The sequence below is a fragment of the Podarcis cretensis genome (genome assembly GCF_951804945.1).
Source record: "Podarcis cretensis genome assembly, chromosome: 4".
NCBI classification, from domain to species: Eukaryota; Metazoa; Chordata; class Lepidosauria; order Squamata; family Lacertidae; genus Podarcis; species Podarcis cretensis.
In genome coordinates, this window is record NC_137173.1 from 57,556,688 (window position 1) to 57,584,625 (window position 27,938).

Sequence of the window (27,938 nt, forward strand, 5' to 3'; positions counted from 1 at the left end):
GCTGAATATTGATGAGACGCCTGGTGCAGCGCGGTGGCGTCCGGCGCGGCGCGGCAGGCGATTGGATGAGGCCGTGTGTGCGTGGTGACGCGCGTCGCGGCGGTGCGGGTCCCGATTGCTGCAGCCGCTTGTCAGTGTGACGAAGATTGGCACCCAGGTAAGCGCTGTCACTCAAACCTGCTCCTAGCCAGCCAGCCATCCATCACGGCGCGCCCGCCGCCGCTGTCGGCCGTCTTGGCTCCGCCGCGCAAACAGGCCCGGGGATGTGGGGCAGAGTGGGGGGAGGCGAGCCCGCCATACGGAATAGCGGGGCGGGGGCATCCGCACCGTAACCTACCCGGAGGGGGGGAGTTAGGGGCGTCGGCAGGCAGGCGCGAGGAAAGGGAGGGGAGGGGGGAGTGAGGAAATTTCTGGAACAGCCGCCGACTGGCCGTTGGCTTTTGTAGGAGGCGGCGCGCGCGCGCGCGCGCGCTCCGTGGAAGGGGAAGGTGTCGCGCGCCTCAGGGGGTGGAGTAGGTATGGGGGGGAGGGAAAGGGCAACAGCTGTTTGTGGCGCGAGGCGGCGCGGAGGGCGTATTTAAAAGGGGGCCATTTTCGGGGACATTCCTGCGCTGTGGACTCGGAAGCGGCGGGGAGAGCCGGGGGTGGGGTGGGTTGTGGCAGCTGCTTGGTGGTCGCCCCTCGCGTCCGTTTGCTTTCTCGAGTGCGGTTCGGGCTCCCTCCCCGTGAGGGAAGAGCCTTTCTTCGTCCTCTCAAACAACCCTCCTTTTCCTCACCTCACAAACCGGTGCGGGGGGACGGGCGGGTGCGCAGCGTTGTTAAGTGTTGGGAAAATCCATGGGAATTGTCGTTATGTGTAACCCGGTTGTTGCTAATAAACGTGAGGCGTTTTGCCGCCTCCTGGTTTCTGAGCGTTTCTTTTCCTCCAGATGTTTGCTTAGTGACCTGCCTTCAGTCCTAACGAAAGCCAGGAATATGTATTTCCCATAAAAAAAAAAATAGCGATGGAGACGTAAATACACCCATACACGATAGAAAGGACTAAAACAACAGATCATTCACCTGTCCCCTGAGTAAATGTTAGCAGTTTTTTACTTGGCTATATATGGGGAAAGATATATTTGGAACTGGCATTGAAAGTGCAAGTGCCAACTTCTGACAGAACTGGGAAAGTATGACATTTTCCTTGATGCAAGTACCACTTTAAAAAAAAAAAAGTGTGTGTGATCATGTTCTCCAGGCTCAGCTTGATTATGATGTTGGTAAACATCATGAGGTGCCAGTTCACTATTCTTGCACTAGGTCATTGCCTATAACCCTGTTCAGGTTCCAGTGTTCAAATGCATTAATCAAGAAACCAAGAAATAAAATGATTTAAATTTTAAATTATAACGGCTGTCTTTGAAAAACACATTGAAGAAAAAATTGCTTCAGAGCTTCTCTTGGGCATCCCTTCAATTTATTTTTGAAAAACCAGGAGGAAGCGGTATATGTAACACAACAGTGCTGGGATTTAAGAAAAGCACCAAATTTTAAAGGATAAGTGCTGCTTTGCAGGGACTCAAATTCAGAGGCTAGGAGAAATTTCCTCACCAAGCTGATGATCTGCAACTGACTGTTGCCCTTGTCTACAATTCTTACAAGTTTTGTGGTATAAGTGGAAGTATGCATGTTTTGTGCTAAACCAACATACAAGAGTTCTGTATATAAATAAATGTACATTCTGTGCCAAAAAAAGGGCTGATCTCTTGACATGTATAAATCAAACAAATGTAACAGATTTGCATGGGTTTGCTAATTTTGCATAATTTTCTTGGTCACTTTGGGGAGAGCATGGTAGATACATTAAGAAATCCATTTGAAATGCACTCCAGCAATCTTGTTCAGCTGCTCCATCAATGTCAGCAAGAATTGTCTATATACTTCCAAGCCTATCTTTGCAAACCTAACAGAAATGTCATATTTTTAAGGGAAACTAAGATTCTTAGGATATTTACGGTAATTCTGGACTGTGAGTCGCATTACAAAAATATGTACAGAGCCCTGACTATAAGTTTAATAAGTAAACATTGACATTTGGTCATGACTCACATGAATAAAGAGAATAAAGTCATTCTCAAGGACACTAGATTCTGAAAGATTGGTATGCAAAACTAACTCAGATTTGCATATAAATTGAGCCATGTGAAATACTTGCAAAAGATGCTCCTGTACTGGGGAATGAGACTGGTGTTGCTATTGCCAGTATGCACATAACCTTAGTAGCTGGGAGTGCTCTTAATCAGTTGAGGCTGGTATAGAACTGTGACCTTATCTAGAGAGGCCAGAACTTGACTCACTGTCCATGTTCTTGTTAGCACCCAGTACAGATTATGTTAATGAACTTTACATGAGGCAGCATTTGAAAATGATTTAGAAACTTCAGCAGTGCAAAATATGGCTACCCTGTTACTAGTTGGGACTAGGAGGTCAGAACAGATTGCACCAAATTTGTACCACTTACCTTGGTTGCCAGTGTGTTATCTTGAAAAAAAGCTTAAAACAATGTGGGCTGGACTTGGTAACTGTTGGGTGAATTTGTAGCTGGTTGACCAAATCCAAAGAGTGCTCACTAACAATTCCTCTTCAGGAAAAAAAAGGGACAAAGGAGCGGCCACAGGGTTCTCCCTAGGTCCATTGTTCAACATCTTTATAAACGACTTGGATGAAGGTGTTGAGGGGATGCTCATCAAATTTGCAGATGACACCAAACTGGGAGGGGTAGCCAATACAGCTGAATATAGAATCTGGATTCATTATTACTTTAACAGATTGAAGAAGGCAAATGCTGTTCTAGGCTGCATCAACAGAAGGATAGTGTCCAGATCAAGGGAAGTAATAGTCCTGACCACACCTGGAGTACTGTGTCAAGTTCTGGGCAGCACAATTTAAGAAAGATATTTACAAGATGGAATGTGTGCAGAGGAGGGTAACCAACATGATAAAGTGTCTGGAAACCAAGCTTTATGAGGAACAGTTGAGGGAACTGGATATGTTTAGCCTGGTAAAGAGAAGATTGAGAGGAATCACAGAATTGTAGAGTTGGAGATATGATCTTCAATAATAATAATTTTGTACCCCACCCATTCGACTGGGTTGCCCTAACTATTCTGGGTGGCTTCCAACATAATATATAGAAAGGGCTATCACATGGAAGATGGAGCAAGCTTGTTTTCTGCTGCTCTGCAGGCTAGGACCTGAACCAATGCATTCATGTTATAAGAAAGGATATTCCAACTAAACATCAGTTCTAACTTTCTGACAGAGCTATTCGACACTGGAATAGACTCTTACAAGAGGTGGTGGACTCTTCTTCCTTGGAGGTTTTCAAGCATCTTTCACGTGTGATTTAGTTGAGATTCCTGCATTGCAGGGAGTTGGACTAGATGGCCCTCAGAGTCCCTTCCAACTCTATAATTCTTTGATTCTATGAACCATGCTAGCCTGCCCACACAAGGAAATCCAAATTAAAGGGCCTACTCAGGTAGTCAGCGCCCAAAACCAACCAGGCTGATAAAAAGTCTAAGAAGGCAAACTCTATCCCTTATGTCATTTAAACATTTTTTCTCTGTCTTTCAATGACACAGAGTGGGTTATAAATGCAGTTTTAACACAGGTCTCACTGAGCTTTATTGTTTTATCACTGTTGAAGTTTTTTTCTTTCGTATTTAAAATTTGCTATTTTAAATAGTGTATATGCTGTATTTCAAGTTTGTATTTTTAGATGTGAGCTCCTCTGTGGAGCATGTTTTCAAAATGTGGATTATAAATCCTTTGAGTGAATTTTATAAATATGCTGTTGACTTTCCACTGTATTGGTCTATCCCAGGCCGGAAGTAGTGCAGTGTTGCTTCTTCCATCCTTAGGCTACCAGTGTAATAGCCCAGTGGAAATACTGCTTGTGTGCTTGCTGCATGGAAAACATTTCTTGATTTTAGTGTGCAACTGTGCATAATTGTACCTTTAAGTTATGATGAATTCAGACTTGCAAGATTAGGACTTAGAAAGAAGTAATTTTAATTTGGGTTGCTACTGTTTTATTCAGCAAGCATATGTAGATGGCTAAGCTGAATGCCAATTATGATATCTGAAATTATTCAGCAATAATGTGTGCACAGCTTGGTACCCATATCTAAATTTCTACACTCTGCTATTATTGATCTCTTCATTCAAGATTTGTGGTCAGATTGCAGGTGCCCAAGCCACTGTGTCACTCACAGGAGAGACGCGTGGCTCAGGTGTGCTGCAGGCCCCATGGTAAGTCCTGCCCCCACAGTGTGGCGCCCAGTGCTCCCCTACCTACGCCTCTGCATAGTGAAAGGAGAGTACATACACATCCAACATCACCAAAAAGCTCGCATTTGGGGAGCAGATCTAATAATCTGTTACTGTAAGGCTGACATTGTGCAGCCCCATTTGCAGGATTAGTAGTATTGCATTACAATCCTGGATTTGCATGCAGAATGAGGTGGGGAGCAAAAAAGAAGGCAGTTTGCACAATAGCAGCCACCATGACAGAAAGGGGTGAAGGTGAAAATGGAGGTGCAATGGGGGTTGTAAAAAAACAAGGGAGTGAGAGGTATGGTAAAGCTGTTGAAGATTAAAGCAGGGGCATGAAAGGGTTTGAAGAATAGAAGGGGGTGGTAACTTCATGATGGGATGCAAGGTAAAAGTGTCTGGGAAGAGGAAGATGCAGGAGGTTACCATGGTGGCGGTTTGTGCGCAAGAGGGTGCACAAAGGCAGTGGGGAGATGAAGGTGAAAATGGATGTAAAAGGGAACCTCAGAAGTGAAGGGGAAAGTGGCTTCAGAAATGGGTTGGGAAGGTGGAAAGTGATCTTAGTAATTGCATGGGGTAGGAAGGGGATGCTCTAAGGGCAAGTGGAATGAGCAGAGGTGCAACCGCTAGTGAAATATAAAGTGGCAAAATGCTTAACAGTTTTTCTAAAGTGCGTTTTGCAGGTCATATATCCTAGAGATGACCCCACTGAAAAGTCAAATCTATTATAAGTCTCATTGGATAATGTTAAGGGGCAAAATGCTTAGTAGTAAGGAGTTGCTCAAGTTCCTAATTTAGTGTTTGAATGCCATAGTATTGTGTTGTTTTGTGCAATCAGCTTTTTACTGTGGAAATCATTTTGGTGTGAACATGTCTATTTGCTATCAAGGTAAGAGACTCATCAGAAAAGAACTCCAAGTGAATAGAAAATTAGGGGAAAATATAATTAACCAGTTTAATGTATCAGTTGAGACTTCAGTTACTTGTAGTAAATTGTGATTGAAGTACCATAACTCTTATAGAGTAAATATGAAATCGGTTACCCAGTCCTTGCTGGCAAATTAAAAAACAGCTCATTAGCTGAGGAAATTCCTCACCCTAGAACCAGCCCAGGGGTTTTAATCTCTTACGGTCAGTCCTTTTTTTCTAAAAAAAATGTTTAGGGGTACTCTCATTTTCCTACTCATTGAAATACCGCCTCTCAATGAGGCCAAACTTAGATTCACAAAATGTTTAGGGGTATGTGTACCCCGGCGTCCCCCCATAAAAAAAGCATTGCTTATGGTAGCCAGCAACATTTTGAAATTGTACACTAAGAATTGCAAGATTTCTTCCAAAGTTGTCCCCAGGGTAGACTGCCGAAAATAGAGGAGCTACTAACAAAATAGATTGCAATTCCTTTGGGAATCTCTTCTCTCATGATCTTACGTGTCTCCATTACATTCTCTAATCCAGTATGAGGTAGTAAATGAAAGGCTACTTCCTGAGAACTTAGGCATGTATATATATTTTTAAACAGAGCCCTATCTGTTTCAAAATTGATTTGTTTGAAGTACATTTCCACGACAAAACTTAAAACTGGAGCATTTGCTTCACATATCTTTCTGGTTAATAAGCTAACAGCATCAATAAGATATGTGTAAAACTAGTAGACACAGTAGTTCTGATGGCTAAAGTTTGAGAACTTTCAGGACCATGCTTAGTCAACAGGTTGAGAAACAAGCTCATGAGAGCCACAGATTATGTTTTGCACGTTGATGCAGTGGCGTAGCGTGGGGGGTGCAGGGGGGGGGCCGGCCGCACCGGGCGCAACATCTAGGGGTTAGGGAAATCCACGGGTTAGGGGGCGCAAATCCACGGGTTAGGGGGCGCAAATCCATGGGTTAGGGGGCGCAAATTACTTGCCTTGCCCCGGGTGCTGATAACCCACGCTACGCCACTGCGTTGATGGATACAGATGAAAGCCTGATAGCAATGGTGCTGGACAATGAAGCTTCCTGGTGTTTGAAAAGCTTGAGAGCCTCTGTTGCAAGAGCTGTTTGTTGTTGACAACCTGTATTTTATGTAGATTGTTTCCATATGACTTTCTTGTGGCTCTTTGTGGCTCCAAATTTGATAACATTCTGCTTGTTGCCCACTCCTATCCCCATTGAACGTGTGTGTGCAGGGTGGGGAGTGAGTTTTCAAAGGAATGATAAGTTTTTGCTTGCTTTCTATGCTATTTTGCTTGCCTAGGGAAGAAAAATGGAGGCTTCTCTGCTTGTTGCTGAAAATGCATATGAAAATAAGCAAAGGAAGATAAACCTGACCATCAGAAATTCTTCAGGTGAAACTTCTCCCAGCATAGCTGCAGTTAGTAATTTGGGAACAAATTATGCTCTTCTAATGTAAAAAGTCTCCATGTTGCATCTCCTGCATGTTTTCTGCAGTATCTGATGCATCATGTGAGTGATCTTTGCATTTTTAGTGCACAGATTATATATCTTCACAATGTATATCCTCAAGGGCTGTGTCTGCCTGCATCTGTGTGCTGATTCACACATTTAAACTGGCTGCTTATTTCATCCATAGGGACTCTGTGAACCAGATTGTACACCAAACTTTACAATATACACAGATATAATATGTAGCAGGAGAAAAAGTGTCCCTGTAGTAGGAGAAACGACTGATGCCAGGCTGTATTTTTGTGCAGCCCAGCTTACACAGGTTGTGCTGCATCAACTTTTCCAAACCTGTTCCTGCAATATGCTTTAGACCAGGCATCCCCAAACTTCGCCCTCCAGCTGTTTTGGGACTACAGTTCCCATCATCCACGACCACTGGTCCTGTTGGCTAGGGACGATGGGAGTTGCAGTCCCAAAACAGCTGGAGGGCCAAGTTTGGGGATGCCTGCTTTAGACTATAACACCCATCCATCATCCCTCACCACTGATCATGATGGCTGGGACTGATAGCAGTTGTACTCCAAAACACTGTAGGGCATCACATTAGGGAAAGTTGCTCGACATGTGTATGAAAAAAAAGAAGCAGCTCACTGTACCAAATTCTTAATAGGGCCTAGTAATATCATCCACAATGATGATGTGGAGGAGTCTGCCCCTTTTGGGATTTCTGGCTTGCTGGACGCAATGCTCTCTTTGGCATACAAAGAGACACCACCTCTGTGTAGCATATACACATGAGGAAAGCTATATGTGTTCTATGTGAGAAATTCCAGGAGTTTTATAGTTGCTATTCCTTGTTGCAGCCACCGAAAAATATATGTGTCCTGTGTGAGAGATTCCATTTGTTTTTAAAATTATCATAATTGTTCCTTAGTGCAGCTACTAGATGATTTTCAACTTTCTTTATAGCCTCCAAATGTAAAAAGAGATCTAACTTCAGGGTATTTGCCATCTGGTCTTGTGACTGCGACCAGTATCAAATATTCCTTAAGAGGGAATATTTTGAAAAACAAAAATTTTCACAGTGGGTTTGCATTATTCATTGTCCTGCATTCTTTTGTCATATATCCCTTTTGACATTTTTATTTTTGCTATTAAAACCACTATATGATATTCATATATAAAAGTTTGATCATTTATTTTGTGCCACTAACTTGTGATTTTAATTGCGCGTTTGTTGTGCAACTCTTCATTGCAATAAAGAACAAGATCAAGTGGCTTAACCATATTGCATTTATCACTTTTTCTGGCAAATATGATTGAGTGCTTTTGTCAAAAAGGGTTTGAGAACATTCCTGAGATCTTTTAGGTTGGTGTAGCAAATACATGTGATTGCATTCTCAATCCCCTCTGCCCCTATTCTGCTGCTGCACATGCAGATGTCAGTTATGTATTTTGTAAAATACTGTAAAAATACTAACCTTTTTGGATTTCCCCCCTAAGGTATGATGATTTGACTTTATAAGAACCCTAAGTAACCATGATGGCAACGCAGACATTAACTATAGACAACTATCAAGATGGGCAACAAGTAAGAACATTTTTAAATAAAAATATGAAAAATATGAAGTGCACCATAGTAGGTAAAAATAATATGTTAAATAATTATGGTGGCCAAGACATGCAACTACTTCTGTCCGATCTATATTACTTTGCCTCTGCTGTTATTTTGATATGGTATCTAAGTCACGCCACTGGCTTGCCCTTTGCCCATTTTCTAGTGCTCTTAAGCTGCTTCCTAGAAAGGTAGGAAACAACAGAATTTTCAGAAGCAAAAATTATTTAGGATTGATTCCTTGATATTATTAGTGTTATTATTATTACATTTATCAGTCGCTTTATACGATAAATTCTCAAAGTGACTTGCCAAGGTAAAATACATGAAAGCAATTCAAAACCAGAAAAAATATAAAACTATGAACAATACAAAGCATACATAAATTGCTTATCTAGCATTATATTAATAAGGACAAGTCCTACCTACCCCACTCAAAGCTAAGCATCACCATAGGAGGTAACATTAATTAACCAAAGACCCGGATAAAGAAAAAGGACTTAGCATGGTGCCTAAAGATTAACGAGGAAGACTCTGGGCATCTGTTCCTGGGGAGAGCAAACCACAGAGTGTGTCAGAATAGGCCCAGTACAGCCTGTTATGACTGAGACAACTCTCCAGGGTGTCGGACAAAGATAGCTCCCATCACGTATTACCTGATGCTTTTAACAGGCAGTGCTGGGATCTTCTGCATGCAGTGCATGTGTTCAGCCACTGAGCTTCTGCTCTAAACTTGCTGAACCAGGTTTTATTTTGTTTTGTCATTGAGCCCCCCTCTCTCGCACACATGTACACAAACAATTATTTTGTGAAATACTGCCTAAACGTTGCTATCAAACTTGAACTTGTTTAGCTGCTTGGGTTGTCACCCATATAATGTACTTATCTATGTGGCATTTTGACTGTTAGTGGTTATTTTGTTGAATAAATAACGGGTGGGGGTGGGGAGAAGCGTCTAGGCACCTGAGGTTATGTTGTCTTTTTTAACTTGTTTAGTTGTATCAGTTGACTTTAAGGAAAATATCACAGCATGTGGCCATAAACAAATTTCTAGGTGATTCTAGAGTGGCTTTTTTACAGTATACAGTACTTCTGATTTTACAATGGAAGTGACTATTGTACTATCCCCTGAAATTTGTAAACTAATTACAATGCAATCATATATGTTATATATGTTCAGTTGTAAGTCCTGTTGAGGTAAGAGTGCATAGGTTTCCATCCTTAGTTTACTTTTGATTTTATATATGCTTGGGGTTGTTCAGCAACTCCAGAAAAAGCACCTAAATAGCTCCTTCTTGCATTCGTTTGGCATTGCTTTTAATGGTTTCACGACTTACTTAGGTGTCTCTTAATTTTTCAAATTGTTCAGCTTGTTACAAGATGGGTAATAGCATTTGAACATAATGTTCACTTTGTGCAAATTGTGAAGCAGTAGTCCTTTAACCTATCCAGGTCTTCCACAGCAGTACAAGGGCATGGTGCAGAGCTGCAGCTAGGAGTTACTAGTATCTCCCAAGATTTCAAGGACAGAAGAAAATATTGTGACCATAGTCCTACAGTTAGATTGTTTTATTGCCCTTACTAACTAGTCTAATTCATAATAAACTGCAACTTCCTATCAAAAAGTAGATATACTGGATCTTTCTCGTATTTTTTTCACAAACTCTTTAACATATATACAAAAGTCCTTATTTATATTCAGTACAGAACAAACAGTGAAACATTTAATATTGAAACACCTAAAAATCAAGCTATATGCTTTTCATACAATAATTGTGAAATGGTCCTTCCTTTGCAATATCTCTGAAGAATTATATGCACTCCAGTGCCCAAAATAAAGCCTGAAATCTTAAACATTCTTAATTAGAAATGAGCTCTATTGAGTTTTCAAGTAAATGTGTAGCATACAGAATTATTTCTAATGATAATTTCTATTTGCAAATGACATTTTGCCTATTGCAGATGTTTTCAAGGTCTGCTTTCTTAAAGTGATTTTTGTTGAAGCAGTGTGTGTGTAGCTTTATCCAAAAATAGCTGGCTTATGAAACGCAGGATTCTGTAACAGACAATTGACTAAAAGAAACCTACTAATGGGAGTCAAACTTATAGTGACCTTTCCACTATCTTCCTGCCTCCAAATGTTGCAAGGATTAAATGAGTTGTTTGTTAAATGCTTGTTCTTTTTGTATGGTTGCCAAGTCATACCAACCTTCTGGCAACTTACTAGGCCTTTGGCTTTCTCTTTGCTTAGAAAATGAACCATTTAGTTGTGAATCTATGCTGTTGGCAATATAAAGCATCTTTCTTTTCCAGCAGATGCAAGTAGTAACAGAATTAAAAACTGAGCAGGATCCAAACTGCTTGGAAGCAGATGCAGGAGGATTGAGTCCTTCCCCGGTAGAGTCCCAGACTCCGATGGATGCAGATAAGCAGGCTATTTACAGGTAGCAGTATTCACAAGATGAGCTGTTTCTAGTAGTAAAATGTATCATTCTCTTTAGTGGGTCATGGGGTGGTTCTCAAATCATGGGATGGTGCTTGTGTGTGTAGGAGACATGGAGCATGTGGAAGGGGGCACGCACTGTTCTAGACATGATAAGATCTTGAGGCTGATGCATCTTTCCCCCCTCACCAGCCAAGCCATGGGTGGGATTAGAGTTCTCTAGAATATCCTCATTAGATTTGTAGGGGCAACTGCTCCCCCATTCATTGACTTGTGAAAAGGTGCTACTTTGTACTAGTGCTGTTTTCCTATTTGTGGTTTTAGGAGGTGTCAAATGTAACTTGTTCTGTTTTCCCTTCCTAATACCAGTATTGAATTAGTGCCTAGTCCAAAGTTTGTTGCACATATCAGTGTAGCTGGGGAGGTTGGTGATAGGTTGGGGGACTCAGGAAGTAGAATAAGTTTAGAAGAGGAGGCCTAAGCTTAAATCAGCCAACGTATTGTAACTTGTCAAGAAGTTCATACATTTGGGGTTTTCTAATTACTGTGAGATGCTTAATACATATCTTCATATCTTCACTGAAATCTATACATTTACAAGAGACTAAGCCCTATTGAGGACAGAAGCCTTGTGCAGAAGGCTTGTGCAGCAAGTTCTGCTAACTTCTGTTGGCGTTAAACATACTTAAGTGTTCAGGATTGTGACCCGCATCTCAGGGCAAAGCTTTTTATTGTCTTTGTATTTAGTTATATATGTCTAAACTTGCTTTCTGTTAGAGCTACATCGTTACAATCTATGAAAATTTTAAAACGTATAATTGTATTAAATTTCAGGCTTTTTAGGGTCTTTATTTGAACAAAGCTTGATAAAAATGTAAGTGAGACCAAATAGTTCAAGCTACCCATCAGTATCATTTACGTCAAACTGTGGGATGACATTGATATTTAAATGACTCTATAGTTGCAGTATTTGGTCTATGCTAAAAAGAAGAGCAAATAAGGGAGATCACAGTATATTCAGTTCCGATCCTAGCATAGTAATTGCTAATGTAACTTTATTACATTAAATGTAATACTAATGTAATAATCTAAAATAATAGGATTGTATGTATGCAATGTCCAGATTGTTCAGAATTTTTCATCAAACTAACTTGCACATAGACATTTCCACAGACCTACAATTTGCTTGTCTTTCTATTCCTAGACATCCACTGTTCCCCTTATTAGCACTATTATTTGAAAAATGTGAACAATCCACACAAGGCTCAGAAGGCACAACGTCTGCAAGTTTTGATGTAGATATTGAAAACTTTGTTAGGAAGCAGGAGAAGGAAGGAAAACCATTTTTTTGTGAAGATCCAGAAACAGATAATCTAGTAAGTAAAAACATTTTAGATAAGATTTCAATTTATTTATAAAATCTTTATATTTAAAAAAAGTAAATTGATACTGAGAAAACTGAGGTGTGAAATGTCAACTAAAAGAAGTTGAAATTTACAGCCCTTGGTAGCAGCAGACATTCCCTGTCAGTATTACTGACAGAAGCTCCTCCATCACATAGCACATTATCAACTTGGCTAGCTTCTTTTTTTAGATAGTTGTTTGTTTGCAGTTAATCTGTCTGCTTCATGAGACTCTTTGACATATCGATATGTTTTCCAGTGAGTCAGATGTTCTTATTTGCAGGGTTTTGGTTGTTTGCATTTAATTTGCTGTCCTCCTCCACTACTTCCTCAATTCTTTCCATTCTCCTCCTCTCTCCCCACCCACCCAGCTGGGATTTGTGGTTTACATCTCAACAAACCATTTGATTTAATATGGTTGCTTGAAAGAGCCCTGATTGGCTCTTTGCTGTGCATGTGGTTCCTTAAGTGGAAACTTCATGATATTTTGTGCTTGCTGATTCTGGCAATAGAGGTGCTCCCTGAATATTGAGCTTATCTCCAGAGGCCCTTCTCCTGGTGCCACTGCCTTCTGATATGGGGCAGGTAGTGACCAGGCGAAGAACCCATTCAGAGATGCAGCCTGCTTATTGAACTCTCTCCTTTGAGTGAACATCCATTTGTGGAATATGGCTTCTACCAGGGGCGTAGGAAGTGGGGGTGCGAACCACCCTGGTGTCATTCCTGAGGGGGTGATAAAATGGCACACCACGGGGGGGGGCGGGCAGCACTTACCACGGGGCCTGGCCTGCAGCGTGCCCAAGCCACGCGTCTCTCCTGGGAGTGACATGGTGGCTTGGGGCTGCGCACTGCCTAAAATGGCAGTGTGGGGCTTGTGTCCGCCAGATGGACTCCGTGGGCAGCTCGCTGCGCTGCCCCCCTGGGCAGATCGCCCCCCCAGGTGTATCACCCCGCTACCACCGCTCCGGGTGCCAGAGCAGCTAGCTACGCCCCTGGCTTCTACTTTCCCCTATCCTTCCACACAGCCTCAAAATCTTAAGATTCTTGGGGCGCGTGGGCAGCTGCAGTGGATAAAGATGAGAAACCAGAAGTCCTGTTGTGCAAGTGGATTTTCATTGTGCTCTTTGTGTTTCCTTTTTACTCAGAGCTTTTATTCTTTTATGCCTTTTCTGCTTTTAGTGTTGATTACTCCTGATTATTTCCCACTTTTTGTCTGCCACTGATTGTAGATTGCATCATCTTGTAATTTTATGTTTTAATTATTGTATTTTTATTCCGTAAGTGTAAGCCACTCTGAAGCTGCATTTTCTTAACAAGTAAAATAAATTGAGTGGCTGGCTTTGTGCCAAATGCACATCTGATTGTACTTGAGTTGACACTTGAAGATAATGCATATTACTATTTCTGATCAGCTCAACTACTTATCATAAGGAAGTTGGGCATGTGAAAATCTCTGCATGTTGTTCATTGGAAACTTGTAGCCTTGTACAAGAAGAAAAATGGAAAAAATGGGCTAAATAGGAGGGCTGCATCATACATGATAATCTGCACAAATCAGATCTGTGTCGAAAAATGCATTTATATAGCCTATACATGCTGTGGGCAGTCCCCAGTTTTGTGCAAGCAATTAACAGTGTACATAGTTTCCTACACTGAGACAATATCTGGGTAGGAGAAAGCAACAATAATTATAAACCGCCCTTTTGAAAATAAGCAAAAAGTAACTCAAACATATATTGAACAACTTAGCACACTGTAAATGACATATGCAAATGTTTGTTTTCATTAGTTTTTTACTTGTCTCTGAATTCTTTCTCTTTTCCCTCTTTTAGATGGTAAAGGCAATTCAGGTTCTACGAATTCATCTGCTTGAGCTAGAAAAAGTTAATGAGCTCTGTAAGGATTTCTGTAGTCGCTATATTGCCTGTCTGAAAACGAAAATGAACAGTGAAACTCTTCTAAGTGGAGAATCTGGGAGTCCTTATTCACCTGTACAACCCCAGGTACCTTTCATGCAAACTGAAATATATTTTCTTTATTTGATTTATAATCTACGTTATCCCAAAGACTCAGGATAGGTAAGATAAGTTTTTAAAACAAACAAAGAAAGAGCAGATAAAATATAAATTACTATGTTAGTATTGGTTGAATTTGTAAACCATGCAATTTACAAATAGATGATCTGTGACTGGCAAGCTAGCAGTTTTTAAGGATTTGTGATATTGTTAAGATTATAAGATCTCCCTTTTTCTTAGCAGTCACGTACATGGAAATGTAATTCTTAAAGAATGATCATAATCTATCAACTCTTTGTCTGCAGTCCAGCAACTTTAAACATGATAGAGATAGCTTGGATTTGCTGGAGCAGCTGTCTTCATGGAAAGAGTCACCAGAAAATGTGAGCAGTAGAGCAAAAATGACACGATTATCATTGCACCTCTTTGGCACTACCTCCTTAGCCTAATTTGGGGGTTGGCTTTGTTCATCTCATTGTAGATAATGGCCCCATCCCAGCAAGTGGTGATTTGTATGTAGAAATAGGGTTCTGTGATTGCTCTCTCATCACATACACAAGGCTTCAGGACATAAAATAAAGCTCCTCACATCCCACAGCCTGCATTCCATGCACATAAGGGCCCAAAAGCTGTGTTATACGAATTCAGATCTCTTGGACTCAGAATTGTTTGCTCTGTTTGGCAGAGTCTGTTATAAGGCCTCAGGTACCTGACACTTTATATGGAGATACCAGACTTTAAGCTTGGAACCATTTGGAAAATATTTGCTCTACCACTGAGCTATGGGCCCTCCTATACATAACATCTATAATGAAAAATGTGTCCATGCAGGCACTCTGTTTTGTTTAATTTATTGGAAAGTGTAAATTGAAATTGAAATTGAATTGCTAGTAACTGGAGGAACAGAAGTTGGTAGATAATTTCATATCTTGTTCATTCCCTCTCTTTTCCTTGAACATAAGTCAAAATGCCATCAGAATTGCTATAATTTCAGAGCACACCTCTCAAACCTTTAGCATATGGCTACATTTACCATTCATACCATGAGAGCTCTCCTAGAAGCCAGTCAGACAACATCTGCTCACAAGTTCCATGGCATAAATTAAGTTTATCACGATTAGTATTGAGATACTGGTGTATGTTTTTGAACTTCATTGTGTTTCATTGCATCCATCATGCCAGCCCCATGTCAATGTACTAATTGTAAATTGCATTGTCATCTAGACTTACCTGTAGATTTGGCTGATACCTCAATAAATCAGATAAATTTTAAGTTTGCAAAAGATCCAAAAAGTTCAAATTTTAAGTGCTTGAAACTTTACATTTCCTGTGGAAAACAATGAAATATTGACCATGTTTAATTGTGAGGATTCATGCATTTTTCTAGCATTAACTTTAGAAGGGCTAGAATTTCATCCCCAACAATACAGTGTTATATATATTCTGACTGTACATGTGGTTGCCATATTTTTTTACTTATAACACAATTCTAAACAAGTCTATTCTGAAGTCCCAATGAGTTCAGTAAGACGTACTTCCAGGTAATAGGGTTGCAGCCATAAGCATATTTGCATAACCTTTTTTTTTTTTTTTGAAATGTTGGGATATTCTAAATTATTGTAGAATAACAATTCCTAAATATGTAGTACATTGACTAAAATTTATCAATTGTCTCTTTTACAAGCACTTTGATTACAGTAGCATGTGACAGGCCTAATATTAAATGGGATAAGCACTGTCAGCTGGGTTACTTTTGATCCAGAATTTGCATATCTGTTCTGTATTCTGATAGGTGGTCCAATGTGGAGAAGAAAACCCACACTTGGAAAACCAAATATAAATGCAACATACTGTCAAACTGAAATATCTAGGTTATTTACCGCCTCCTTTCATTGAATTTCCTTGTCATACTAGTTTCATCACTGTTTTTGATCATACTGGTTGGTAGTGATGACATCATCATTATCCTCATCGGGTTTATGTTTTGAACATCTTATATTTGGTACAGTACCATTTTAACTTAGAGTGACGGGAGCATCCTTTGTTATAAGTTCATGTAATTTTTGTTGTTTACTATTTCTAGCCAATTCAAAGTGCCATCACAGGTACGCTCAGTCCCCAGGGGATTATGGTACCTGCATCAGCCTTGCAGCAGGGAAATGTAACTATGGCAACCGTTGCAGGTAGGAAGCACTGAATAAAAATTCAAACACTGCACTCATCATAGATGTAGTTTGTGTCTGTTAAGTGACTAAGAAAAGGAATTCTTGAGATGATTTTTTGATTACTATGTTTATGTCGCCTTTCTGCCTGTGCAGTCAAGGTCATTTACAATTTAAAATAATGGCATATAAGCAGGTAAGCATGGTATAAAAAATGGGGGATGGGGATGGGGAAAGGAATGAGGAAAATGAGAACATTCAATACAAATGAATACAAAATAACTGATAAAATGACCAGGTTGACTGAAGCAGACAGTTATGGGAGGGAGGGAGCCAAACCAATGAAATGGGCCATGTTTATGGCTCTCCTATTGAAGCAGCCATGTGGAATGTTTGTTTTATTAAGTTTTTTGTATCCTCATTTTTTATTTTTCTGTTGTGAGTAGCCCTGGGATCTTTGGATGAAGGGCAGTATGCAAATTTAATAAGTAATAATAATAATGGCTGCTGATGAAAACATTATTATTTTATATTATTCAAATACAAATTATTATGCAACCAGCTGGCCTAGCATCTTCACAATAATGGCTGCATGGAAAGGTGAATCAAATGCAATTGTCTATTCTTCTTTTTTAAAAAAACAACAAGCTTATGTAAAATGATAGCGAAGTTAAAATTATAGCGAAGTTTTAAAGTAAGTTTTGTGTGTTGTGTAAATAGTTTATTGTTTTCTTTGTTTAATGACATCTATATGAAAATGTTATCATCATACTGTGCCTTTGCTGTAGTGTAACATTGCTATAATATTCTTTTAAGGTGGTACGGTGTATCAGCCAGTGACTGTGGTCACACCTCAAGGTCAAGTAGTGACACAAGCTTTGTCACCTGGAACCATCAGGATCCAGAATTCACAGGTTTGTTTTATATTATAAGCATTTTTAGTGAAATATTTTAAAAACCATGGTAATATTATAGTGTGTTACTAACTGCCTGCTACTTCTGAATCTCTGTGCAGCTCCAGTTACAATTAAACCAAGATTTAAGCATCTTGCATCAAGATGACGGGTCATCAAAAAATAAAAGAGGAGTTCTTCCAAAGCATGCTACAAATGTGATGAGGTCTTGGCTTTTCCAGCACATAGGGGTAAGGTTGATCACAGTGATTTGGGAATCACTACTGTTCTGATCATTTCTGCTGGTATCTGCATGAGGGGGAAATGTTTTGGCAAAATCTGAAGCTTTTAACTACCTACTCAGAATATATTAACTTGGTATTTAGAGTTGAATCAGGCTCAAATTCAGTAGATGTCTATTATATAACCTTGTGATCTTAAATTTTAGAGATATTTTTGGTTTTATTACATCATGCTGAGGATTTTTTTTAATCCTGTGCTCCCTTGGACAGTAGTCCTTTGAGGGATATATTTATATCTCTGTTAATCTGAACAGTTCCTAGGGGGCTAGAATGCAGTAGCATGTTTCTTTGTGCAGATTGCCTTACTAAATGCACTCCACACTCTCAAAAGGGGCTTTGTTAGCTTAGGGTCACACATGTTTCCTGTAATACCTACATGCACAGTAAGTTACATTATGATCTGAAAGGTCAGACAAACGTTTTTACAGGTTTTCTTCTTAATTTGCATGTTATATGTAATATTGTAAAAAATTCAGTCCCTTTGGCTGAATGTTTTTGGAGGTAGGGGAAAAACGCTCAACAGGAATGCTCCACAGTCCATCTACTCGTGATCAAATTTATTATACTCAATCCCCTCAAATTGTACTGTTTAGGCAGTAGTATTTTCAGCTCTAGCAGATAGAGCAATATATGTAACAAGCTACCAGTGCTGGTGGCTTCATCCAAAGGTATTAAAATAGCTTGAACTTTCTGCATGGCTAAATGTAATATGTGGTCCAGTATTGCCTTTTGAACTGTACTGCATAACATCTTATGATACTAAAAGGAGACAAAAATGGGTCTGTATTATTTCTTAACAGTTCCTGATAAATTACTAGAATTACTGTACTTAGTACATTGTAGATAGTACTAGAAATAGCTATGTTTCTCTTGTAGATTTTTAATTGGTAATGCTTTTATTTAACTCCACACGATATTTCATCCCTACCATATGACACAATGTGATAAATCCAGCTTTATCACATGCTGTGTTCCCCAAGGACCATGCCATCTAGCAAGGACAGCTGGGAGAATAATCCCCTCCCCCACATGGACATTTAAGGATAAAGTTATATTGTTAATTCTTTTTAAAAAATCATGTAGTGGTCAACCTGGTTAACATTTGAAGGTTGATGTTGAAGCCCTTTCTGGCTTTCTTTTAGGTTTCATGACTTCACTGGATATTAGATTTGCATAGAGCTAGGTTAAAGATGTTCTGAAGCTAGCACTTGCCTTCTTTTTTCCTGGGAGGGAATGTTTTTTATTGCACCCATTTAAATAATAAATGCTTGACAGTTTACTATCTACTTCTTCTGTTACTGTGCTAAGCATTTTAATAATATCAGTTTATATTGCACCCAATTACTAATTGTCTTATCAGTTATGCCTAAACAGGGCCAGTAACTGTCAATGGATCAGGGATATCAGCAAAGATTGGTCTGCCAGCTAATATGCTGAAAAGATAGAGAATTTAAATTTTCTGTGAGAATTCGGGGGGGGATACATTCATTACATCTGGGGGAAACTGGCTAGTTTATTTTATGATTTCATAAAACTTAATATAGCAACAAAAAATTGAGGCTAAATATTATTATTTTTTTAAAGTAAAGAGTAAAAAGAGTATGGAGATCCCTGCAGGTGACAGAATCCTTGAAGTTATTGTAGATTTCCTTTCCCTTGCAGTCTTTTTCAATTCCTTACCTGTGAATAAAATTTTTCTGGGAACTAGCGCCAGAGACTATAGAAATTGGAGTACTAGGGATGAGAATGCGTTGGTTTTTGTAATAGCAGTGAGTATATTAAGTTCACAGAAGTAAGAGTCTAAATAATAATGTTCCTTTCATTATTAGAGTAATAAATTATTATCTGTAATCGGTGTCATAAAATTTTACATATTACATAAAACAATGGAAATTTCAATCTACACATATGAAATCATTGTGACGTGTGTTGTCAAAAATTAGTTTATCTGGTCAGAAATTATCTAATTAGCATAGAATTAATCCCACACTAAATTGTATTCCTTTTGCTTTATGGTTGCAGATTTTTGTATTGTGCTTATTGCATATCTTTAAAGAGTCATAAAGCAAGTTTTTATACCTTTTCCATCCCCCTTCCTGTCTGTAGCATCCATATCCAACAGAGGATGAGAAAAAACAGATAGCAGCACAAACCAATCTGACATTACTTCAGGTTAACAACTGGTAAGAAACAACGAATATGCCATTTTTTGTGTTACAAAATTCACCTATATTGAAAAGTCACATAGAAATATATAGCATTTTCCTTTGGGCTGCTATGTAAAGCTAAAACTGGACGGGATTGATGTAGGAAAGAGGTGGTCATGGGCCAGATCCTTACTGGAATCATCCTTCACAAGTGAGTATGCCACATGATTGACCAGGTGTACTGTCTTGCCCAGCTCTGAGAATCCCTTGTGCAGGATTTGCATTTTGGTACCACTTTATCAGGCCCATGTTCTGTGCTTTGGGAAGATCCGAACAAAGGGCTGGCAAAGTGATTGTTTCCCCACTCCTCTCCTTTGACAGGACAGGAGAAACAAGGAGCACCCGGACCAAGCAGAATCACCCTCCCTTCACGTTGACTAATGTTGTGTGGAGGCGATTCTGCTAAGCACTGAATTTCAGTATGCCAGAAAGCTCCCTGCAAGGAACTCTCTACCACACCCAAAGGCAGCAGAATCATACTCCCTTTGTATCAGTCAAGTGTGTGTGTGTGTGTGTGTGTGTGTGTGTGTGTGTGTGTGTGTGTTCCTGCTCAGCACTGGGCTTGGGTATAGAGAATCTGATTTTATGGATGTCTTCATAAGATTAATTTTTGGTCATTTTAGGTTTATCAATGCTAGAAGACGAATTCTTCAGCCAATGTTGGACTCCAGCTGTTCTGAAACTCCAAAAACAAAGAAGAAAACAGCTCAAAACCGACCAGTTCAAAGGTTCTGGCCAGACTCCATTGCATCAGGAGTAGCTCAGCATCAATCAAATGAACTTACAATGTCAGATGGTGAGCAGATTCCTCAGCTACTTTATTTACTCTTTGCAAACTGGATGTTTTAGAGACTCTCCTGAGCCTGTCAGACAATTTTGCAAACAGTTTGTATGAATGAAAGGGGTGCAATCTCTCTAGTAAACATAATCCCTTGACGTAAATGGATTTCAGAGCAATTCTAACCCCCAACTTGAAGCACTGCTGCTCACACTGTTGAAGGCAGACCAGTTGGGGGCCAGTTTCCTCTTCTGCCATGCCAGCTCCAGGCTGGTGCAGCAGGGGGTGGGTCTGAATTGGGCCTCTTTTCTGGCAGTTGGCCTGCTGAGGATCCATCAGATTCATCCCCAGCCCTGCTTCAGCACTGGAGCACCCTGTTTGGGGGTCTACACTAGTTACCACCAGTGGGAATACTGCTGGAGGTAACTGCCCAATCAGCTGTGCTTTCAGCATATGTCTCTGCAGCCAGTGGAGCCCACCAAAGCCAAGTAGATGGACACCTCTACCCAGCTGTAGCTCCCTCCATCAACACTGATCAGGCAATTAGGAACATGCCCTTAGCATAGCAGCAGTTCTTCATGGATCACATGATCCATGTGCCAAATTGGATTATTTTGCCCTCCTATGTATCGGCACCATTCATATAAACAAAGGTCTGTAATGGCTCAATGTGGTTAAACATGCCTGTGTCTGGTACACACTTTCGCCTCACACATGTTTATTCAGAAGCAAGTTCCACTTTGTTCACTGGGGCTTGTCCTCAAGGAATTGTATATAGAATTGTAGCCTTAAAAGTTAACAGCTTTTGGATTGCTTTTCATTGGCTGCCCAATTTTAAAAGTACAAACCCACTGTTTATTAAGATAAATGAGAAATGTGTTCCAAGATGTTCAAAACTCAGAAATCTCAATACTGTAGACTAAAACTGTTTCAAAATTACTTGTATGGAGAAAGATAATTCAAATAGCTTATTCAACTTTCATTCACTTTTAATTTTTAGATCTTTGGCTTTCATTAATAGGTTTTTCAGACTAAGAACTGTGGATTTTGTAAAAGAATTGAATTGTTGTTCCAACTGGACCCTTGTTTTTCCTCCCCATTCTCAGGAGCCGTTGTAACAATTACAGCCCCAGTCAACATGAATGTAGACAGTCTGCAATCTCTTTCGTCTGATGGTACTACTTTGGCTGTTCAACAAGTCATGATGGCAGGGCAAAGTGAGGATGAATCTGTGGACAGCACTGAAGATGACGGAGCAGACCTCTCAACCACAAACATCAGTGGGCTGGTCTTGGATAACAGTGATTCTCTGCAATAGGAAGCAAGAGAATCTGGCCTAAATATATAGGAAAAACAATAGACTGACTGACTTTTTATAGTTTGCACAGCAAACATTTTACACAAGTTTTATTTCTAATATGTTTTATATGTAGATATAGAAGAGTGCACTTTTTGTATTTCATAGTCGGCTTAAAGAGTGTCTTTACAGGTGCAGCAACTTCTTTCAAATGTGTTGTTTTTGGTTTTGGTTTTGAAATTCTAGTAATTTAAGAGAGAGAGAGAAAAAACATAACCACCCCATTATTTTCTCAGGGTAATTTTTTCACTCACAAAATTGATCCCAGATTCCCCTAATAAGGGAATTGGGGGGGGGGGTCATGGGACTGCAGTCCTGGGGGAAAGATGATGGATGCTTCGCGGGTGAGTTAATTTTACATTAGCATGGGTTTAAATATATACCCATCACACAATCATCATCTTACTCAATGGTTGCTGTTGTCTATCATCATCTCTGCTGCAGTTTTGTGACATATGAAATTGCCCTGGTGGGAGAATTTGAAAGTACTTCAGTCTCCTGGAGAGTTATGCAATTAGTCCTGTCATTTTAAGATTACTCTAGGTGGTTTAACAATGTAAATGTAAAGCATGTCAGACTAGTGTTTGGGATTTGTTTATGAAGTTAGCCATGTAGATTTGAAAGATGCTTCTGCACCTTAAAATAAAAGCTGCCAGTCTGAAATGGGCAACAAAACACATAAAAGAAAGTGGAAACGTGTGAGTCAGTAACGAATGTATGGCATTTAAAATGAACTTAATTTCTCATTTAGTTGTTCGGTGGAAACCCTAGATTCCCCCTGTACCTTTGGAATTTGTCACTGACACAGCTGCTACTTGTCGTTTTATCCACCTGCCCTGTGGCATGCTGGAATCCTACTTGAAATATGTGGGGTTGAGATGGCGGGGAGGGCAACAAAGGAAGTGGAATGGGCAAAAGAAGCAGTGTCCCAATTCAGTGGTAGATTTAATGGTACAAGGGGGATTTCTGGATTGCAACTTAGCAGCTCTACTCATAGCTAGTGAGTCTGTTCATAATTTGCTATAAAACACTTATTTTTACCTTATCAGGTTATTGGAGTAAAATATTTTTATAAATTCTCTAGAATTGGGATGATGACTGTATTGAGCATGAGAAAAATGTTTAGTACTCCTATTTGGAAGGTTATGAAAACAGTCCAAATTGAATAAACATGCCTATGTCATATTCTATGGATCTCTGCTATCCCATAGTGGTACAGCCTATTGTGGCATAAAGTGGTGATGTGAGAAGGACCCAGTCCTTAATGGGGTCTTGGTTATTGTTAAGCATTGATTTGTATTCCGTATAAACTAATGTTACATTTCAGTCTATATCGAAACCTGTTTCTCAAGCGATTTGATAAATTGGTATTCATAGGGAGTAAAAACCCACAATCTTGCCTTATAATCAAGATAAAATCTATAGCAGTACACACTTCGCACCTGTTGACAGAACATGGATATTAGCCTCTGAACTGCGATACATCTTTTCCCCACACTATTGCCTCTTCTCAATTGTTTGTTGTTTTTATAGCCAAAGTATGTGATAAGGTTAAGATAAAAATGAATTTCTCAAGCACAACCTTACTTGCACAGTCTCAACAATGCTTCAACATACTAACTATACCATTCAGCACTCAAAAATAGTGATGATAAATTAGCCTTCACCATAAATGTCATTAGCTCCCCACCCCATACCTCTTGAATTTGTTTATAGTCTTGTGTGTAGTGCCGTTGACACTACTGGGAGTTGGTATTTTCCCATTGCTTGCTTTAGATAATAGGCCCTGGGGGCTTGGTTAGCTATTTGGAGGAACTGGGTGATGTTATCTGTACCAACAAAATCCAGATTTATCTCTAGCTGAATGTGATAAATTAACTTGGTTGGAAGTCCTGATTCTACGAAGCCTTCAAAGAATTTGTTTCCCTGGGGTTTTTGGGTGGGCTTTAAAAAGAGTTGGCACCTTTCAATAAGCCCTATTTTCCTGTATAGGTAAGTCTGATGTTGGGAAGAACAAATTACATTTTTATTCTGTTACCTCTAGGCTATATCAGACCCAATCCAAATGTTATGGTGACAGCATGGCTCTATTTACTTGATAGAGGTTCTTTTACAATCCATAATCAATTTCCCACAAACATGGCCTGGGTGAGTAATGTCTCTACGCCATCATTATTTACTTGTCCAGGTAGCTTAGCACTGGTATAGACAGCACAAGATCTGAGATGTTATGTTAACCATCCCCTACTATACAGAAGTGTTGTTTTTTTCATTGACAACCACACTACTACAATGAATGCTCAAATAGACCCACTTTACAGAGTACATGTCTTATTTTTATCTCATATTCCATAGGTACTCTCCTGATCACCAGATAAGCAAGGCAGCAGACAGGTTGACAAGAGTGCTGTGATCTCCTCACAAGGGGAGGAAAAATACAGCCTTAGAAAGTTACGAATACAAAGCAAGGAGACAGCTGAGAGATGACAACCTTAGATCAAGAATATACTGAAACGCTTTGCATAAAGCCTAGATAGACACCACACTCACTTTTACAGTTGTGTGAAAGTTGGGCTAACCCATAATTTCTCTTTCATGCTTTTTTTTTAAAAAAAAAATTATTAAAATTTTTAAACAATAAATATAATTACAAAATAGAAGTCGATAGAGAAAAAAAATAAAAAATAAAGAAAAATAGGAGTAAAAATAGAAAACACAGAATTACAAAAGTATATAAAAAACGAAAGGTTACAGAATACAAATTAGAAAAAACAAAAAGTTAAAAACAAGTCTATCTTTTCATTGCTTATGCTTCATTTACTTAATTTCCTGACCCCCTCTCACCTCCCTTTTCTGTATTCCAATTCAGCTATTTAGTTCAGCAAATCCTTTCCCTCTTTGTTTTAGTCTTAATCCAATATCTTAACACATTGTAACTTTATACTTTCATCTATTATCAATCTATTTTTGCACATTCATTCTAACCTTATTGCTAAAACCACTTCGTTTCAATCCAACATCATTTTAACTTTCATTAATTTTATAATATTTCTGCAAATAGTCTTTAAATTTTTTCCAATCTTCTTCTACCGACTCTTCTCCCAGGTCTCAGATTCTGCCGGTCATTTCCGCCAATTCCATGTAGTCCATTACTTTCATCTGCCATTCTTCCAGGGTGGGTAAATCTTGTGTCTTCCAATACTTTGCGATGAGTATTCTTGCTGCTGTTGTGGCATACATAAAGAAAGATCTATCCTTTTTTTGCACCAATTGGCCAACCTCTCTTTCATGCTTTTTGAAATTTTCTGAAGAGTGTTAAGATGTGAAAAAATGATTACAAGAGGTTTGTTTGGGGAAACGTTAGTATAATGTAGCAAGTTTATATAGGAATAATACCAGGCCTCATTAAAACCACAACATTTAAACACCACCACTGAAAGAGCTAATGAAATGCAACGAACATTTGTGCATCTGAACGTACCATAGCTCAATGGTAGTCTGTTCATTGTGTTTTATTGGCTTTAAAATAGTTACCTAGGATAGCACCCTTTCTTGACTTTTTTCAGTAGCGCTTCATACCCCTTTTTTTTCTTATACCAAAACGTTTCCCTGTTTTAGCTGCATATTTCCACTCTCTCTTCCAGATATTAGAAAGTGTTAGCAAGAGAAAGACCCAAAGCAACATTTTATTTTCATTTGTAAAATGCCTAGACTCGAAATGCTTGTAATGTAATTCAGAGCAAAAGCAGGCTTTCTGAAAGTGTAAAGGGGATTTGGGGCAAAGGCATGTAGAATGGAGTACCCAAGACATATTTGCAGGTGGTAGACTGTGGCCATTTTAAGTAGAAGACAGAGGGCAGTTGCAGCTCACACTTAGATCTGCTCTCACCCTTTTGGGTTTTTCCCCCCAGTTTGGGCTGTAGGGATTAAAACCACTGTGATGGGCTACCTGCATGCAAACAGTTTACTGTGCAAAGTATTTTCCACATGACATGAGTTTATATTGGCCACTGTATGCCCTTTTAAAATACAAATCAGCCAAATGCTGTTGAATTTCAAAGAGAGGCCTCCCCTGTATGCAGGCTTATTTAACAAAAGGAAACCAAACCATTCTTCATTTATTTCATAGCCTCTGAAGTATATATTTTAATGTTAAATTCATTTGCACATGTCTGTTCTCACAGCCATGGTTAACAGATCTAGAAATGTCAAATTTGGACATTTCATGCATGCCAGCTAGTAACTAATATGCTGTGACTTCTGTGAATACAAAACAATCCCACATTAAGCAAATCATCAGTATCTTTGTGATGGATAACAGTTTGATGATTCTGGGTTTGAACTCCAACTTTCTGCTGAGTTCTGGACATGGGTCTTCTACCCTTCAGCACAAGCAAATTCTTGATATACCTGAAACTGGGAGGTGGCAAATGCTCTGCCTTTCCTTGCTGAGTTGTGTTTTTGTGTAGTTTCATTGCAGTTGGATGGAACAGTTATAACAGCACTGAGCTAGAAATTGCAGCTCTGCCCAGATACTTTGAAACTTTCTCTTATCCACAGAAATGTTTGGAAAAGCATTGCTGGACTTAAGAAGAATTTAAACCCTTCAAAACTTGATATCCAAATACATGTGAACTAAGTAATCATTTTCAATCATCACATTAGATGAATGAGTGTAGTTTATTTTGATATGTCTTTAAATGGTGCTATTATTTATGACTGGTGTATGTATTGGCATCCTTCTCCTGAGATGGTAAACTGATCTACCAAAACAGAATGGCATTCTAGTTTTACTCCAAGTCGAACTTTATGAAATGAATGGACCTACCTTAGTTATCATGTCCTTACCTTCAGCAGGTCTCCTTTGAGTAAAACTCAGTTGAATGCCGCACACGGTTAAGAAAAATAAACTCTGCAGTAGGTGTCCAGAACTAGCTGTATGCTTGCTATGCCATTAATGTGCAAAAAAACAGGGCAGAAGGCTTGAGCTGTGTTTTTGGGATAGCACTGTAGCCCGGCCATGTATGGTCAAAAGGACATGTTTTAAAAATTCTTGTAGTACAAGAGAAAGGTACAAAAGATGTTTTGGGATTTCCAGTTCAACTGTAGGAAAGTTAGTATCACTTTAAGGAGGTAGTATCTCTACAAAGGAACCCAGAAGTGGACCACTAATCCAGGATTCATGATGAGATTCAGGCTGCATCAGCCAATCATGGTGTGTTCAATTACATGCATCACATTTGATAGAAATGTGCTAAGCATCCATTTCTCAATACTTAATGTGCTTTACTTTCTCTTTGAAACATATTGGATGCTACTGATGATTGGAATGCCATTACAAGTGGAAGTAGATTGTGTTTACCAAACCCAAATTACATTTTCTTAAACTTGTTTATCATTTTGAGGAGACTTTTGCTTCAGTGACAACTAGAAAACGCTTTTGACTGTGTGTGTGGTTCCAGCTCATTCATATGCCCACTCCTTCGGATTGTGGCTATTATATAGGTCAATGACAACTGCTTTTACAAGTGCTTGTCTGCCTGTGATAACAGCATTATACAAAGTAGACTCTTTATAGCATATTTAAATATTGGTTTGTTGATGCAGGAAATACAAAGGAAAGCACGCTAGACTTTGAGGTCCATAACCTACGTAGGATGAATGATTATGGGTTTTGTCTGCAAAATAAGTCATTGGAGCCCCATTTCTAAAAATGTTATAGTATCTAATCCTTATGTTTTGGGTACTTGGCATTTGTTAGAGTCTGTGTATTTTGGCAGAGAGAAAAAACATGTCTTCAGTTGTATCAGGAAATATTTTATCTTCATAATTGACAATCTTTAAAATCTAAACTCTGATAAACTTAGTTGTTCAGTTTGTTTTGTCATTTAATGAAATATTTGAACCAGCATGGCAAAATAATTATGATTCATCAATGTGTTTTACATGAAACCTCTGAACTCAAAGCATGATTTCTTCACTTTGTGTTTTAAAAGTAAAGTTTCACATTGCTTTAATTAAGGTCAATTGTCACATTACTGTGTTCCTGTTTCAATACTCTA

General features: G+C 39.2%; 1 protein-coding gene across 8 annotated transcripts; it reads left to right on the forward strand.

Moving 5' to 3' along the window:
• The first annotated feature begins 42 nt into the window (after positions 1-42).
• On the forward strand, positions 43-27,897 carry PKNOX1 (PBX/knotted 1 homeobox 1). Of its 8 annotated transcripts, none has more exons than XM_079974650.1 (13): positions 43-157; positions 6,553-6,643; positions 8,205-8,292; positions 10,630-10,760; positions 11,964-12,135; positions 13,995-14,165; positions 14,483-14,560; positions 16,261-16,360; positions 17,156-17,253; positions 17,355-17,483; positions 19,641-19,717; positions 20,365-20,537; positions 21,626-27,897. In XM_079974650.1, the coding sequence occupies exons 3-13, from the start codon at positions 8,242-8,244 to the stop codon at positions 21,835-21,837; spliced, it is 1,392 nt and encodes a 463-aa protein (XP_079830776.1). In that variant the 5' UTR covers positions 43-157; positions 6,553-6,643; positions 8,205-8,241; the 3' UTR covers positions 21,838-27,897. The 8 variants fall into 8 exon arrangements, with proteins under 8 accessions (XP_079830776.1, XP_079830778.1, XP_079830780.1 ...); XM_079974651.1 differs by lacking the exon at positions 43-157 and adding an exon at positions 499-516; XM_079974653.1 differs by lacking the exon at positions 43-157 and adding an exon at positions 3,643-6,084 and having other exon boundaries at positions 6,275-6,643; positions 10,633-10,760.
• Positions 27,898-27,938: the final 41 nt, after the last annotated feature.